Source organism: Lathamus discolor, chromosome 3 (genome assembly GCF_037157495.1).
Source record: "Lathamus discolor isolate bLatDis1 chromosome 3, bLatDis1.hap1, whole genome shotgun sequence".
NCBI classification, from domain to species: domain Eukaryota; kingdom Metazoa; phylum Chordata; class Aves; order Psittaciformes; family Psittacidae; genus Lathamus; species Lathamus discolor.
Genome location: NC_088886.1, coordinates 40,232,508 through 40,250,472, shown reverse-complemented (window position 1 = coordinate 40,250,472; position 17,965 = coordinate 40,232,508). Strand labels below are relative to the sequence as shown.

Below are 17,965 nucleotides of genomic sequence, written 5' to 3'. Positions count from 1 at the left end.
ACACTGTTGGGCTGGATAAAACTCAGACAAATTGTGTCCCTGTGTCTTCAACAGCTTCTGAAGCCTGAGGCTGTCTGTGTTCTCCAGAAGAGCTCCATACAGAGGAGTCACTTTCATCATCTTGATTTGCGCAGCATTTTCCCAGTAGAGGTGCAGATCTTTGTCCAATAACGACAGCTTGCAAAAGTTACTTTTTGTGGAAGCTCTAGAAATAATCCACAGCTCTCCATAGTCTGAGGCCATAGGCAGGAGAAGGAAGGAGCAGTGCACTGCTATACTTTATCTTGATTTGCTTTTATTTTGTCCGTGGCTTCAGAGGATATCCTTGAGTTTTTCCAGTCATTTTGCCTCTGACAACTACTCCAAAACCAGCAAATATGCCTAGCAAGCATAACATGCACTGAAAACCAATGAGTTTTATCTTCAACCCAGATCTGGAGCAACAGTAATGAAAAAATGCTGGTTTTCCAGATTTGATGAGGTGTGTGGCAGATGACTACTTTGCCCAGTATGGCTGATAAGACACCTTGATGACTCCACACCCAGGAAGAGCAGCAACAACAAGTTTGGGTGACAGCAAGTAACTTTTGCTCAGCACTTAGCCACATAAATGCTAGCCAGCATTAATCATCTGGAGCACACAGAAAGCCTCATGGAGCTTCAGAGGAGAGGTGTCAATGCTCCTCATGCTTCAGAGGTCCCTCAGCAGCATCCCGTAAGAAAACATGGTGAAATGAGTAGTTTAATTCTTGGTCAATAACGTGTTGCTACTGAAGAGATTTCTTCCAACCTTGAGTCTGCTCTTTTCATTTTCTGTCTCTCAGCCAACAGTATCAATCACCTTGCTGGGCTCTGCCCTTGCTGTGCTGGTGAGGCACTTTTTCCCAGCATTCAGTTAAAGCCCATTGTTCCCTGGGAGCACAAGCCTGCCGGACTTCATCACTGCGATCACTATCAGTCCTTGCTGGATGCTGCATTCCTTTGGGATAAAGCTTTAGAAGAGCTTTTGTGTGAGCCATCAATGAGGCAAACAGCTCTGACAGCCCCTAGAGCTGGGCTTCGTTTGGCCTCATCCAGAGCTTGGCGTCACTCAGCCTAATCCAGAGGCATTGTAGTGAGGCAGTAGCTGCTTTCCTTTTCTTTACTAGCTTGTGAGGACATTCTGCAACTTCTTTAATTTTTGTTAATTCTTGCAAAAGCTCTTGTGAGCAGAATCATGCACAGGAGCCTGAGCTTAATCTTTAAATGGGGTACGGAGTTTTTCTGGTATTTATGTATTTTAAACACAGTTTTAACTCCCTGGCGGGAGTGGACCACCACAATGGGGAGAGTGGGTCCAAAGCAGTGATTGGGCTGAGTAGGATAAGGCTTGCCTTGCCAGGAGGATGTGGACCTCATAGCAGCAGACACAGGGGAGGTGGGAGACTTCTGGAGGAGCGGTGGGGAGGGTCAGGTGGATGGTCCCATGTCCCACAGCACTGCATCCATGGGGAATGAATCCACAAGGGAAAAAGGGGTTTTGCCAGTTGGGGTTCAGTGCCCAGTGGAAAGTGGAGCTCAGCTCTCATGGAGTGCTTCTGGTGCAGGGCACAGTGTGCAACTCTTCTCGGTTGATCTGCAGCAGCCAAAGTGCAGCTCCCCAGTGCAGCTGTACTGGGGGTTAGCAGTAAATGCTCTTGCATTGCAATAAAATTACTTTGTCAAATATGTTTGTCAGTTTTCATGTTTTGCTTAATTAAAATGAGCCAATTTCAGCATATGTTTGCCAATTCATGTGCATCTCTATGCATGTATCTGACCAGAACTGCCATCATATTTGGGCCTGCGTGATGATTGCTGTCCAAAGTCTTGAAATACTTGTGCACATTCACAGTTACGTGCAGGAAAGGAATCCTGTGCAATGCAAACTCTGCATAACTTTTGTAGTGTCTGGAGCAACAGTAAAGAATTTGGGATTGGGAACTCACTGCGTTGTTATTTATTGGTATTACATTCCTAAGAGGACAAACCAGGGCCTCTTTGTGCTACATTTTGCAATTTAAAAAAGCTGTTGCTTTAATGAATTTACAGCCTAGTGGCATTGTTCTGTTCTCAATTACAAGTTGTTTTTCAGAAAACAAGTCCAGTTTATTAAATTAAAATCTCTCCTAAAATAGAAATTTTATCTAGCAAAGCTGCCCTGTGCTTCCATTCTTAGTATAAAACAGTTATTTACTTCTGTAGTTGAAATTGCACATATGAAAGAAGAATGTAAAGTTTCTTTAATTTTGTTGGATGTTCTTTGTCTAGTTTTGTGTGAAAGTTAGGATTATGTGACCATCTTGTGGCTGTAACACTTGCCAGTTCATTTAAATAAGTGTCTTAGTTTCTTATTCGTTATCACAAAGTTTATTAGTTTGATAGTGGTAATACTCAAATTTACAATGCCTGAAAGAAAAAGCTGCAGTGTGGAATCACCTATAACCCTTAATGTCAGAGAAATCACACAGAAGGGAAAACCACAGTGTCCAGGTTCGCAAGCACTCCTGTTTGCCTGTCTGTGTGTCTGTCTGTGCGTCAGAGATCATTTTTAGGTTGTTTTTCATATCATGACACAAATTAAAAGCCTTTTTTTTTTTTTTTTTTTTGAGAAATCTCAGAAGTGACTTAGAAATGTAGGAATCTACTAAGAATTTTGAAAATCTCAGCAGTTGTCAGGGCAATGGTGAGCAATACAAATTTTGCACAAGCAGGTGACTTATGAAAATGGGTGTCTTGGAAAGAAAATGTAGAAGGAAATCATGCAAGGACATGGGACAGGCGGGTTCATGGGGCCAGTGAGTTAAAGACTTTTACAAAGCCACCTTGTTCTTTTCCTGGGCTTTCATTTAACAAAGAAAGTAGCTGCAAAAATTGCCCAGAAATATTTGACCCTCAAAAAGGCCTCTAAGACACAATTACCTGATTTTCTCTGAGCTGGTTCATGTGGTTCCCACTCTAAATTATTTTTTAGGTTCACCCATGTGAGAAAAGGGGTCGATTATACAGAGGAGGGCAAATGAGAAAGGAAGCTTCAGGAAGGAGAGAAATATGTCAGGGAATTCTACTGATTGTGTTTACTTCAGGGGAAGGAAAGGGCAGGTAAGTGTAACCAACTCAAAGTAGCTTTTTGGCTTTGAGCTTCAAAAGAAAGTAACATAGGAGAGATCTGAGGTATCAACAGCACTGGATGTAAGCTGCTTCATGGAGCTGGGTGGGAATTGTAGAATACATCATACTCTGCTTTCTTACCCAGGTGGGAAATTCTTTTTTTGCCACAAATACAACAAAAATATGACAAAACCTCACCTTATTTTCTCCCAGTGCCTTTCTTTCCTTCTGCCCTTGGTTGTCCTTCACACAGGAGGTCACTTGGCTGCCAGTGTTCGCCCAGGGTCCAGCCATGCCCTCTCTGGAGTTTCAGCTCTTTCCACTGCATGCTCCTGACACTGGAACAAAGCGAGTGAGTTATCTAGGGCTGCAATATCTATTAAGCTTTAGGCAAAAAACTTTTTATTTGAGGAAATAAATTCTGTGTTTGGCACAAAAGTGCCTCTGCCATGCACTCTTTTCAGTGGAAGACATAACCAGGTGCACGTAAAAGTATGACTTCAATAGTTTAGTATTGGCAGAGACACAAAGCAGCATTTTAAATGCTGCCCCTCTGCTCTGAACTGCCAGCAGAATTGCATGGCTGTGCAGGGAGACAGGCCTTTGTGCAATGTGGAAACAGCAGCTCCTGAAAATGGGAAGAATTTGTGAACCCTGGGGAACTGGATTTCCATCTTTGATGAGAGATTATAGTGTGCAATAAGTACATTTGTATGGAAGAAAATTATTTTAAATAATCGGGACCTATAGACTTTCATGAATAAAAGCAAGCAGTCAGTACCCCTCCTGTCTGCATTACTTAACGAAAGGAACAAATTCTCTGAGACAGGGTAGAAAGACAAGAGCATCAACGTGATGGTAATTGTGCCACTGAAGCACTCTTTCATTATTTGATCAAGTACCCTTATGTAAATAAAATATTCAGATTTCACATTTGGAATAGTGGCTTGAAAATTGAAACTCTACATGTAGACAGGGAGCAAAAAGACTGCAGTCTTTCAACCTTGTGTTACAAAAGAGCAGTAACCTCCAGTATCCATGGGGCATCGTAGCCTGTTCTGCCTGAGAAGTCCTTTGAAGACAAGTTTTGACTGTGTCCCACTATGTGCCGCAGTGTGTATCTGATGGTTGAATTTTTCTCTTGGGTATTTTAACCATGGTTCACTAAGGACAAGTGGGCTCATACTCCAAGGCATGGCACTGGCACTTGGAACTGCAGATAGGTGTGAAGCTGCCCTGCGAGCATAGCACCTGCCAGCATGGCTGCTGCAGCAGCCATCACATGCCATGGTGTGCCCTGAGTTGCCCAGCCCTGTTCCTGTTGGGACTCATGCTCCTGGCTCTTCTCTGCATCTCTCTGCTGGGGTGAGACAGCCTGGTGCTGCAGACCTGCAGCAGTAGGGTGATGCTGTGGTTTGTTAACCTGGTACTTGCAGTGCTCAGCTGGGACACAGGAAAACCTGGGATCCCATTTCTCTTGTGGCTGGGAAGGCCAAGGACTTCTGGGCACGGCTGGTTTGCACTCTCCAGAGGAAGGAATCAGTCACCACAGCAGACACTGTTTGCTTTGCGCAGCTGTTGAAGCTGTCCACAGGGCTGGGGGCAGCAGCAAGACCCTTGGTGCTGCCCCAGGGCTGCTGGTGGCTTTGCCTGGGACTTCCACACCCAGTGGCAGTGGTGCTCCCAGCAATGCTGTGGTGCGAGGTGGAGCACCCACAGCCAGAGGCTGTGTGCTGCACAGCTTCTTGCCTTAGTACTGAGGCATGATTGGAGTGAGCATGTTGATGGCATGATTGGAGTGAGCAAGGCCCTCCAGGCAGAGTCTTAATTAGATCCCTAATCTAACCTGATTAGATAGATGAGCTCTATCTAACCTGTGGTCACTGGGCAAGAGGATGTTGCTTGTAGGCTGAGGCACCCACCTCCAGGCGGCAGTTCACAGCTGTGAGTGATGCCTCCATGGGAAGCGAAAGTCTGTGGTGGCAGGTGAGCAGAAAGAAACACAGTGAGCTGTGGAGCGGCCATCTGAGCACAAGTATCCAAAAAGGCTGGAACCATCACACCTTTCTTGTTGACGTGAGATGACTCCACTTGGCACTACGTGGGGTCAACATGCCAAGTTTAATTTTGGATTCCAACCATTACAGTAGCGTTTCCACGGAATTTGGGGACTTTGGATATTTTCTGTTGTTTTACAGCACAAGCTCAAGGAATAAAATCATCCTTCAGGGACAAAACAAAACAGATGAAAAATAAGTGCTCATGTAAGGTCTGCAGGTGGAGGTGGTCTCAAAGCAGTGGTCTTTCTGCTTCTTTTCCATCAAGTTCAAGAACAACTCTGAGGAGGATTTGCCTGAGTTTAGGGAGGCAGAAAAAAATTGTGTGCTTTAAATAAAAGAAAAATCCCTGAATAAGAAGATTTTACATTTATTTTCCTAGGCAAGACATCCAGATCAAAAGTGAGTTGTGATTCAGGAAAGTGCTCAAGCACATGGTTACAGCTTCCAGACCCCCTCTGACAGCAGTTCCACTGGAAGGCCAGTTTAGTTTCAGGTCATTGTAGCATAAATACGGGCTCATGCTTCCTTCGCTTAGAGGCTGAACAATGCGCACATGTCCATGCTCCTGAATTCATGCCTGTTCTGGCTATTTGTTTGCCTGATCCTTAAATTTATGTGTTCAGCTTGGTCTAAACCAAGTGCCCCAAGCTCTGACAAGGCTATGGCAATTAGCAGTGGTCACAGATGGATGCCTGAACTTACCAGAGAGACAGCGTGGAAGTTTGCAGCCTTCCTGCAGTGCCTGCTCCTTGTTAACAGCTGATCCCTAAAAGCAGCTGACATAAGGGCACTGAGGAGTATATGGCTTTACAGAAATATCCTGCATTTCTGACTAAGGATATGTGCTGAGTAGTTAAACTATGGCAGAGACACTGAAATATTTGAGAGGTTTCTACTGGAGTCTGCTTTTAACTCTGTTTGGAAAAGGGCTGTAGTTAGTACATGCTTTTAGCTCAAATTTGCTCGTCTTAGGTCGTGGAGGAAGAATGGAAGAAATGTTCCGAGAGCAAATTCCACGTACATCTTCTGCCATCTGCTAATAGCATGTGTGAGCAGCTCTGCTGCCAGAAACCGAGGAACAAAGATAACATAATTGTTGAGAAAATTGCACTGCTCAGAAAATTAGACTCTTATTCCAGATGACTTGATAGCTCAGCATGCTCTGGGGCCGAATCTGGGGCCAGGTTCTGGTGACCAACACTTGTATAGGCCCAAGATAATGTCGCTCAAACTGGCGTGAGCTCTTAGAGGGGCAATGTTATTCCTGCTGAGCTTAAAGAGCAAATAAGTTTTATAATCCATTTAGTATGATGGCCTTGCTGGAATCCCAGAAATGAGATTATTTAGGGCAGGAGGAAGGTTGAAAGCTGAAGAGCTTCTCCACTGAAACCACATGCAGGCAACTTGCAGAAAAAATGTGAGGAGTCCAGGCAGCAGTGAAACACCAAAGAAACTGTCAGCATTAACCTTCCATGCCTCTGTCTGTGTCAAGTCTCGTTTGTGCAATGCATGTGTCAGTGCACCCTTTAACACTGCAGCAATGGCAATGGGATCAGAGCCACCCCAGTCCCGAAGCATGAATCCCTGCATGATCGGTTGGAGCCACACACTTGCAGCATGCCGGCCTGCCTCTCTCCTGCTGTACAGCTGGTGCTGCAGGGTAGGAGATGATCATGATTTACGGGTTTGAATTCTGGCAGAGTATAATGGCAGAGTATGGTAGGTGTGCAGCTCTTCAAAAGTAAACATCCATTTACAGCAGGATCATCAAAATCTTCGAGGCACTCAAAAGCAAGTTGCCTGTGGCTTTTCACCCTCGTATCTTCAGGAGTTATTGCTCAATGAGGGAGTACGTGGTGTTTTGTGTGAACCAGGAGGTAATTGTGAACAGCTACTTAAATAGCCCTAATTATGTTTAGAGAAGGTTGTTCCCTGAAAGCAACTAGAATCTGTGAATAAACATATTGCCACAGGTGACCACCTGATCTATGCATATGGACCTAAAAAAAGCCAGTTAGCTAAGTTTAAATACCTCAAAGTAAAGCTGAGCAGACACCAGACGCCAGTAGCAGTTCGTGCTCTGTATGCTACCAAAAGCAGCATTGTACAGGGGCTTTGTAGTGGAGGAGAGTGCAGCTCAGGTCCTTGTGGCATTGCAGACAACCACATAATGTCTAGCCAGCCCATAATGCTCCTGAGGGGACTAGCGGGCTTAAAATATAGGCCTTTAAATACCACATGGACAAAGAAAGATGAAGAAGTGACTAGGCCCCATGAATGTGGGGATGGGGAAGCCCAATGGCTTATTTTGCTTAGTCCTTTTGCAAACACACTCAATGCCTGCTGAAGTCCAGGAGAGCTCTCTGGACATGGTGGGCACCCACTCCCTGCCCACAGCTGATGGGGCTGGGTGGGCGCAGCCTTGGCGCTGAAGCTACCCCCTCGTGAGTAATGCTCAGACGCTGTAAGGCCTTGTAGGGCACCCTACCCAGCCTCCTGGTGAGGCTTGGTGCTTCAAGCAGAGTTGAACCCATCCTGCTCTGGATCACCCTTGTATATACCACCAGCCTATAGTCTGGCCCTTGGAGAGGGCTGAGACCTGCTCGGCTCTGCCAAGCCCACTGCCTGGCTGGAGATGCCAGCAGTTCCTAGCATTAGTTTGCAGCACTTGCATAGTGAGCTGGGCTCAGGCGAATGGGGCTCAGCCACAGGACCCAGCTTCCAGCTTGGCAGCAGCCCTGCGCTGCCAGAATTTTTGGGAGTCTGTGACAGAGGGGACAAACATGAAGCTGGTTAATGTCTGTGAGGGTTGAAGAGTTCATGGTGACAGCTGAGATAGCGCCAGGCCTGGCTCCATGCCCCAAGCCCTCCCTGCACTGCCAGCCTTCCCCTCCTCCTGGAGCAAGCGCCCGGCTGCCTCACCCCACCATTAACCATGTGTGGCTTCAGCACAACTTAAAATTAACAGCTATGTGTAAAATCGGTACATAATTATTATATATTATGACATGGAAGTACACCAGGTCTAGAAATAAACTGTGCCTTCTTGGATTAACCTGGCAGCCCTCTGAACAGCTGGAAAAATATTCTTAGTATTGATGGTCATCAGCCACTTTTTGTTCTGTTTAGATCAATAATTGCTTTCAGCACTCCTCATGCACGGCCGCGGGAGGAGGCATGCTCAGAGCCTGTCTCCCTTCCTCAGGGCACTTGTTCCTGCTGGCAGTGCAGGAGATGCCAAGAAGATGCCACCTCCACCGCAGCTCCTCAATCTGTGGTGCCGGCGATGCCGATTGCCTCGCAAGAAACTCCTGCCATTGCCTCATACAAGACAGGTTCACCTTGTGCACAGCACCTACCCATTTTGGCATCAGCCTCCTTGCCATCACCTCAAGCTTATAAGACCCCTGCCCCATGCCCCTGCCCAGGCAGTGCCAGCTCCTGCTGCTGCTTTCTTGACTCTGGTGCTGGTGGAAGGCCTCCATGACAAAGGTACTCCTGACCCATCCAGCTTTTCCCCTTCTCCTTCAGCTCCCATCTCTCAACATTTCTCTGCATTGCTCCCCTCTGGTATCATCCTGGTAGTGTCTCTGGATTTTGGCTTTCCCTACATGGGACCATACCTGGGTGGTACCTCTGAAGCTGGCACAGTGTGCTAAGTTTAAAGGCATTTTCTGAGGAAATCAGGGACAGCCAGTCCTAAGTAAAAGGCTCAGTAGAGGATTGCTATCAATACTTACACTACCACAAGGATCAGCTCCCAGCAGAGGAATGTCTGGATGAGGATGCTGCCTGTGGAGGGTAAAGGCCTCACTGAGCCCCTTTAGCAAATTCTTCTGATGTCCCAGGACTTCAACTAGAAACCGTGGCTGAGAATGGAAACCCGTGTGAGACAAGACAGGACTGCATGTTCACCCATCACTCCTGGAGCAACTGTGCCACATCTCCCCACTGTCTTCCAGCCCCACTGCCTCCTCACAGCACAGACAAGATGTGAGAGGCTTGGATCCCACCAAAATGAGGATGAGCTGCTCTACTTGGAGAGAGAGCTGAGCTTGCCTAGCATTTAGCCTATGCCAGTCTATATTGCCTTGCATATATGAAGTGCAGAATTCAGTCAGCTTTTAGATTTTTTTAACATTTGTAAAAGAAATTCTTAGAAATGCAAGTTAAAATACCCCATAGATAAAACCTTTTGGTAGCAAAGAGATTTTACAGAATTGTGTTAGAGCAATTATGGAATTACAGTTGAGGTACCTTAGGAAAGAAATATAGTTGGAAGGGGAAAAACAGTATATCCGTTCAAGTAAGAATAATGAGGTGATAATGAGAATAAAGGTAAGTTTTAGAGAGATGAGTAATATGTACCAGAGAGATGAAAGATTGTCACAAGTCCTCTGGATGATCAGTTTGTGAGGGTCTTCAGTCAGGCGGCCCCTGCACCTGGAAAAGCCATAGGCTATTGCAGCAGGTTGAAGCAGTTTCAGGGAGTGCAGAGCTGTGCTGCTCTATGTTACACAGGTTACACTCCAGGCTCTGAGGCTTTCATAGCCCTGCTGTCTTTCTGCTTATGCTTGAAGTGACACCACTATCACCTCAGGCTACAGGGGGAAAAGTCCATTGAACCACATTGCCTCTTTGCTAGACAAAACCCAGAAAAGTGACTCATACCTGAAATATGAGGGTTTTCCTGACATCTTCCAAACAATTACTTAATTTCATGCCTGAATTTCCAAGATAATACATAAACAGAGACAATTATGAATCAAAATATCTAGTGTTTTCTTCACACACTATAGAACCTTTCAGCAGAACGTTGTGTGCATTGCACCAGGCAGGAGAGCGGTCACTGTGTGACTCTGTCATCAGCTAAAATCTGTGCCATTAGGGGACAGCTGAATCTCCAGTTATAACCTTGTGAAACTATAATGAAAACCACTCAGAATGCCAGAACACAGTAACACCCAGTGAAGGTACAGACGTGAACCCGATGTGCTAAGGCAGTCACTGCTTGAATAAAGTTGCTGTTCAGCGGGATGTCTTCTGATGCTATTCCTGAGACCAGGGACCCACAATGTTAGTCAGCATATGAAAGCAGATCTGTCTCCCTGCTTGTTTACACAGACTCTAGGTACAGTGGCTCTAAATATCCACAACCAGCACCACATCCCTTTTTCAGAGAAGTGTTTTGAAACATTCGCTCAGATTTTTCAGCAAGGGACAACAATTATCAGAAGGAAAATAGCAACACATAATTAGAAAAAAGCAAGTCACAGTGAAAGGGGTAGACTGCCTGAATCTTCAGTGCATGTCAGAGATTTATCATGCTCTTAACAGAGTCTTAGCTACATTTCTGCAGGTGGAAGGCCTAGAGGCTGGATACGTTTCAATGTCTGTGTACTTAGAGGTTTAGTCCTGGGGTAGCAACTGTAGCTATCAGCAACTGCAAGGCCACCTGATGAAGAGCTGAGTGGCTCTAACATGCTTCTTCCTTCTTCATGCTACTTTGAACCCAACCCAGAGACATTTTTTTCTGCCTGAGCCTCACTGGGTCCCTGCTAGAGATCAGTCTTGTTTTTCTTTCCTGGTTTCTCTATAGAGCATGAGGCTGGTAAATGGAATACAGGATTGCTGCTGGCCAATTCCCTGCACTGAAGACGTGCAGGCGGAGGGAGGGCCGTTCATACTGACTTGTGAAGGACGCTGTTCGGTTCCTTAGTAAATCTACCATGGTGTGGTCGGATGATGATTCATGTTCAGCGGTAGACTGAACTGCGTGCCCAAAGCCCTTATGACCACAGGCTGCCTTCCACATCACTATCTTGGAGGCTGCTGTCCCTAAAGCAAGAACAGACTAGCAGAACACACAGAAGCCTCAGAAAAAACACACTTTATAGTCTGGTGGACCAGGGCTCTCGTTAGTCCAGTGTCCTCGCCCCCTACTCAGCTGCAAGCAGACACCTACATATCTATTGTTTTTCCCTTGCTAACCTCCCAGCCTTTAGTATTTTCAGTTCAGGGGATTTTATGAGCTGGTTGTGGCCTCTTTTGTAATTTCCACTGACTCTGTTCCATGTACTTGTCCATTTTCCCCTTGAGTCCCTGACAAATGTTTGCATGTTTTTGCACATACTCTTTGCAAAGCATTCTGCAAGGCTAGTGCTGCTGTTTGAGGACTGACCTCCTCTGATTTGCTTTGAACCTGGCTCTTATGATCCTCTGCTCTTTGCAAGCACCCTTATCCACCCTGCTTGACAGCTTCTAGAGTGTCAACTTTCCCTGAATCTTTTCACACTACCTAGCATAAGGTCAAGGCCTCACTCCTGTTTGGTAATGGTCAGCTCAGTTTTTTTAGGTGAAGCCGTAACTTTGTCTAGTTATGTAACTTTACAGCTATATTAACATTAAAAATAATTTTCTGGTTTATTTCTCTGTACTCATTTTTGCTAGGGCTTTGCACATTTCTTAGTAGGCAAGTCTTAGTATTGCAATATATTGAAATATGTGCTAGTAATCTTTAATGCACTGAGTCAGGAGCTGCTAGAAGCCTTGTTCAGCATTTTCCCTCCAGGGTTAGCAACATCCAAGAGAGTCAAGGCAGGAAATGGGAGATGGTTACAGCATCAATCATCTGAATGTAATTTACTGTCAGATGTGAATCAATGCCTTAATCCCACTGTGATGAAAATCTTTATGAACTCTGCAGTGGATAAAGCTGTTTGGTCAGGCAAAGTAGCCAATTTTAAACCAGTCACAACAATCCCCTTTTTCACCAAAGAAGGTGATTTTGTAATCATTGTAAATACTAGATCCCACCAGGAAATCATTATTCTACAGCGTTAACGGCAACATTAAATTTACTTTGTACTTTGTTAGCATATATGATGGAGTTGTTAGTTTGCTTCATTCTAGTATCACAGATTGCACTGACATGTAACATACAAAGCTAAGTTTATGTGCACTGCTACCAAACAAAAAAGACTAGAGTAGCATCTTTTTCAAGAATGATGAGCAAGCATCTTTAGTTAGAGGAAGAAGGGAAGTGTTGCGGTTAGACAGCCACTTAGGAGCCATAGAACTTGGCTTGTTTCCAGTACTGAACAGATTTTTTGTATTATCTTTGAGCCCCAGCTTCCCTGTTCAGGAATTCTGTGAAGTTCAAGTGATTCATATTTCCTAAATTGATTTCTGTCTTCCTCCTGTAACCATTTTGGCTGACTAGGTTTGTTCTTCTCTTGCAACAATCAGATTTAAATATGAGACAACCTGGAAGAAATCAGCAGCGCAGGATGTACTGGCTTTTACCAATAGAATAGTCCTAAGTGCCTGCATTTAAAGAATTAGAGTTTAATTGTAGAGTTATGGCACTGTCCACATAAAAGGTCAGCTTCACTCTTCTCAGCTGATATAAGTCTGTTCAGCTCAGAAGACAGATGCAGCAGACAACGGCTGTGATGATAATCCGTTTCCCTCTTGGGTAGGAATATGTAGAGCTCCTGTAAAGGAATGATTAACATGCTTTTCTCCTGATGTGTTACAATAGCTTTCCAAAGATTAACCTATGCAAACAAAAGAATTCCTAAGACAAATACCATGAACCTCTAGACCCCTCATTTATTCCCAGAAAACTTTATCACTAACATACATAGTCATGAGACTCTCTTTTGCATTCCTCCTGGCACATCCGCTGAAGGATATGATTCAGAGATGGCCTCTTATTGTGGACAAGATGGCATTTCTTAGCTTTCACAATAACCAGATGTTAAAACATAGATGACTATGCAAGAGCAACCCTTCTTTTTGAATGGCAATGATAACATTTGGCACATACCTCACGTTTCCAACAAAAAGCCCTCATTGCATCACCCCAGAACAGAGTACAGCATGTGCTTCCCCTTCCTCCTGACATGTCCATTTACTACCACGCTGCTCAGAGCAGGGCAGGAGCTTACGGGTACTGCAAGGGGGGAATACATCCCCAAGAGGCTATTGGCACTGTATATTTGATCCCTCCACATTGGCAGACCTGGGTTTGTGACGAAAGATTGAAGAATAAGGCTCAATGCCAGCAGACATCCAGCACAACCACTGATGATGTCTGCTGTCAGTAGCTGAGTCTGGCTACCTTTCTTAAAGAAACAGAAATACTGCCTGGTAGTAAATATTTTAAGTTACCAGGCAGAAAAAAAAAACAACCCAAAAACAAACCCCAAAAAACCAAAACCAAACAAAAAACAACCAAACAAAACCACACACACCAAAAAAAAACCAACAAACAACAAACCAAACCAAAAAACCCCACCTAGCCAAGTCTTTGGGATGGAAAAATCTCAAAAATCTAGATGAGATGGATGCGGCATGCCTCCTGCCTGGAATACCTGGGAGTGTTTGCTGGTAGCGTGCCTGATCATGTACTGCTGGTTGGACATGGGGCCAAGACCACAGCTGCCAGCCACGTGATCCCTGTCCCTTGTTCTGGCCGTGGGAGAAGCAGGTGATGCCTGGGTGGGAGAGCTGCCAGGCATTAGGAAAGACCACTTAGGCCTATGCTTCCTTTCCCAGGGAAAGCATGCCTGGTTCCCAGGTGTGAGGCACTGATTGCAGTCACCATGCCCACTGCTGTGCTCTGACTGTTCTCAGTAATGTGTGGCAGCCCTTCACAGCACTTTCACTGAAGCTGACCGTGACAGCCAATGGAGCAATAAGGTGAATGGCACCAGACTTGTCAGAGGGGAAGCAATTTTGGTGCAGTATTGACCACCCATACTTCAGAGTTGTACTTTGCAGCGAGGCAAACAACAAGGCAGCCTGCATCTCCTGCAGGCCGGGAAGCTGCACCAGCTGCTGTGGCCACAGATCAGTCCTTCAGTTGATACCAAGGCATGGGTTGTGCTCCAGCTCTTGGACTCCTTCACCTATGTATCACCAGGATTTCTTCAGCACAGTCATTAACAGCTCACACATACCTGCCACACCTTCCAGCACACGCCTCTGCACTCCTTGCCCTCCTCCAAGAGATGCCTTCTTAGTGGCTTTGTGCTCTCAGAGCTCCCATTCACTGTCTGTCTTATTCATGTGTGATCAACTAGTCCTATGAAGTGCTCCTAAGTTTTGGTCATGATGAATTTAGCCCTGTCTGTACAAGAACAGATCAAGAACTGATTATCCTGTTGCCTCACCAGCACTTTTTGGAAGTATTTTACAGTTTGCAGAAGAAAAATAAGTGCTGGGAGTACCTGATCTGTAGTGACAACCTCTAGACCTTACTACACACGTAACACCAGTTAATGTCCATCATTTTTGCCTGTTCTCTGATCTGTGGCCAGGACTCGCAAGCCTTTTCTCAGCTTATAAAGCTTTTCCTACCACTCTTATATTTACCAAGTCTCCAGTTCCCAAGCGCCATGAATATTTCCAGCTCTCAGAGTTTCTGTGACAGAGGCAGCTCTGCCTTCTAGGGGGGACAGTACCTGGTAGCTCTGACAGAACAAGCTGGGAGTCACAGCACCTGACCCTGGAGGGTACCTTGATCCTGGACCTTTGCACAAGCCAGCCAAAAACTGATCCCACTTTCCCCATCTCATTGTTCTTACACGGCACATTAAAACCTCAAATCAGCACAACTCCTATTGTTGCTTGATTCGCAGTCTAGGGGTGGGGGGGGAAATCAAGCTCCCTATTTTCATACAGCAAGTGGGAACCAGCAGTGGTTGGCAACTTTCTAGCCTTAGCCAAGAGCAAAGAAAACAGTTAATCTATCACTCCTTTGAAACACAAATCTCTCTGTTTCTTACTGGGGCAAGGGAATGATCTTGAGTCCTTGACTAACATTAAAACACTCAATTTAGGCTGATTTCATTTCCCATTTTTCTGTTCTAGTCTCAAATTTTATGCCTTGATTTTCAGTATAATCCTTTAAGGTTCACCTGGTGTCAGCTGCTTCTCAAAACTATTCATTCTGTCCATTAATTAGACTTATGAGCTGTTAACCTAAGATGTTACCTGATTATAATTGAAATGGTATTCTCTTTTGGGGGAAAAAAAATCTAAGGGATATCTCAAGAAGAGTTTGTTAGATTTAAACAGTAGAGAAGGTGTCCTCAGGCTCTGGGTGGGAAAGATGTCACACTGATTACCCTTATTTTCTTCTGGTAACCTTTCCGCACATGCAGGTCCCGTCCTGACCATTAGATATGAGGGTCATGACAGATTAAGGTATGTATTTTGAGAACTTGTGTGTAGTAAATAAGACATTGCTGACAGATTCACTTCAGGCCCTTTGCAAAAGAGCTTTATGCAAGAGAGATGCCAGGAAAAGGGAGACACATGCAGGAGGCAGGCTGTTTGGGCAGAGAAGCTCCCACTATTGCCTGCAAGCAGGTTTGCAATCCTGCTGCAGGGAGGTGCTCCACAAGCCTTCCTGAGGGAAGAATGACCTGGTGGTGGGAAAGGGCTTTTCTCTGGGACCGATCCCAACCCACGCCTGTTTGAGGCTGTGGATTTCTTTTGTTGGTTCGCTGCGATACTGTTTTGATTTAGGAGACTGACACACCTTGAGATATGATATCACTTGTCTGATTACAGCAGAAACTCTTGTGGCCACACACCAGTGCAAGGTTTGCCTGTTGTCTCAGTTTTATTTTCTAATCTGAGCTTTGCAGTCTTACATCCACGCTATTTTGGCATACACGAAACTGCATGTTAAAAATGGTCAGTCTGTTTTCACTGAAAAAAAAAAAATCCCTCCTTTTTTTTTTTTTTGCTAGCATCAGTAGGTATTTTTCCTCGCATCTACCCAGAACATGATCACTAACACAGGGAACATGTTCCCCGCTGATGTGTCAGACAAAAGTTCATGGTTTTGTCTTACTGAAAATGAAGTCTTGATTATTCATGCAGTTCCCAATGAGTCACTCCACACCCTTGAATTATTTCTGACAGATGTAAAATGCCTGCTGCTGAATTCCTACTCCGAAGAGCCTTTTGCATGACTGGTTTATCAGTGAATGTGAGCAGACTCATGATGTGCTTCATCTTCATGGTATGTGTAATATTAGACACGATGACTGTGGAAACCAGACCCACCTACTTTTTGCTATAGGCTCACAGCCTCCAAAATCTCCCAGCAGCCGCACAAGAGGCGTTGGTGCAGGGCAGGTATGTGCACAGGAAGACCCTGTATTACCCTGTGGTTCTCAACACAGCTATGCAGATGAAAGAAAATTGATCAGCTGAGGGTATATGAATTCACTTGCTAAGTGCTAACCTGAAGGCCTGTTTCTCTCAGTTTTTGCTTTCTAGCCTTCTCTTTGCCTCCAAGAGTGTGCTTACCACTGGCTAAATACACACCTGTGGTGCAGGTCATGCACGGTCACTGTCCTTGTGCACGACCAGTGGTGACCAGATGTTTCCAGTTGTGAGCTAAAGCTCAGCCCTGCTCCCTCAGCCTGCTGTGCTGGCCTCACCTCCTTTAAGCTGGAAGTGCAAGCTGGAAGTGCACTCTCTGCTGTGTTTATCCACAAACATGGTTTGTACATATCACTCAGTACACAGTCAGGAGACACAGATGAACTTTCCCACAGAAGTCATGTGTAGGCTGATCCCCAAAGGCTTCTTCCTGAAATGAGGGATCCCCAGACTGGCCTGAGGATCTTCACAGCTCTGCTTTCTCCCACAAATAAAAGCTCTTTTGGGGGCTCCAACATTGAGGGGACATTTTTCAAAGAAGAACCTCCTCCAAAGCATGTATGGATGCCCTGAGGGGAACCAGCAGCTCAGAGCTCCCCCCGTGACCTGACACTGCTCTCCGGTGCAGCTCTGCTGTGCACCACTCCATTATGAAGCAGGAACATACCCATGGTAATTCAACTGCTGACTTTGAGATAACGCTCGTGCTGCGGAGTTTAGTCTGGTCAGACGTAATTGCTATCCTGTACATGATGCTACATGTGTCTCACAAGAAATAGCATGGCCATAAAAGGGAGCCCTGTTGAGCAGCTGAGCACTTACTGTCAGAAAAGAACATATAGAAATCCCTATTGTCCTACCTTCAGCTAGTGAAAGGGCAGATGTGCTTTCACTGATGGCTGCAAGTATTTCGATGACATTCCCTAGCAGGCAGCAAGTTCTGGCACAATGTGAGGCTGAACACATTACCTCTGCAATGTGAGAATTTAGGCTGGGATTCCACATTTTTCTCCTGTGGAAATCTCTGTCACTGTAAAACAAAACAACAGCACCCAAAACCATGTTAAACAATTTCAAAGCTTATTATTCATCTGGCTAATTTCATCTGGGGTTTTTTAAACCCCAGCATGCATTAGACCTTACAGCTGTAAATTTTGTATTTTCAGTGGTGAAACTCCCCCTTTCTTTTTATTCACAGATGGTCATGATGATACCTTTTGTTCAATAATTAATCTTTTTTTGTCAGGTTTGACTTGTTCTAGGGAGAGGAGTGTCGTGGAAATCTGTAACTGAGATACAGATCTGTGCATCTGGGCTTCTGTGAAAGACTTCAAGATTTGTGCAGATGACTAAGTATATGTTTTAAAACATATATTTTACTACCTTAAAGGCATATACACATAATGTTAGAAGAGGCTGATCTGTCATCTCTCTGTCCTGTCAGTAGATCCACTGGATTCTGACAGCTGAATAGATGCTATTAATTAAAACTGCCAAGTTTTGCCAGACTTTTGTCATACTCCCTAGATAATTCAGCCTTATGCAATTCAAGCAGCTTCAGTGGGAACATAACCAAACTTTTCAATTTT

At 45.0% G+C, this 17,965-nt stretch overlaps 1 protein-coding gene across 7 annotated transcripts in view; it reads left to right on the top strand.

Annotated features, from left to right (window-relative positions):
* Window positions 1-17,965, top strand: part of LOC136012048 (uncharacterized) — a 97,854-nt gene that overhangs the window by 63,429 nt on the left and 16,460 nt on the right. For 2 of the 7 annotated variants that reach the window (XM_065674790.1, XM_065674788.1), the window contains exon 5: window positions 16,131-16,230. The exons of 1 other annotated variant lie outside the window; for it this stretch is intronic. In XM_065674790.1, the coding sequence (XP_065530862.1) occupies window positions 16,131-16,230 (100 nt within the window). Of the gene's footprint in view, window positions 1-54; window positions 1,706-2,992; window positions 3,121-16,130; window positions 16,231-17,965 lie in introns of those variants that run through there. 4 more of the 7 variants (XM_065674787.1, XR_010611556.1, XR_010611555.1 and 1 more) reach the window with 4 other exon arrangements.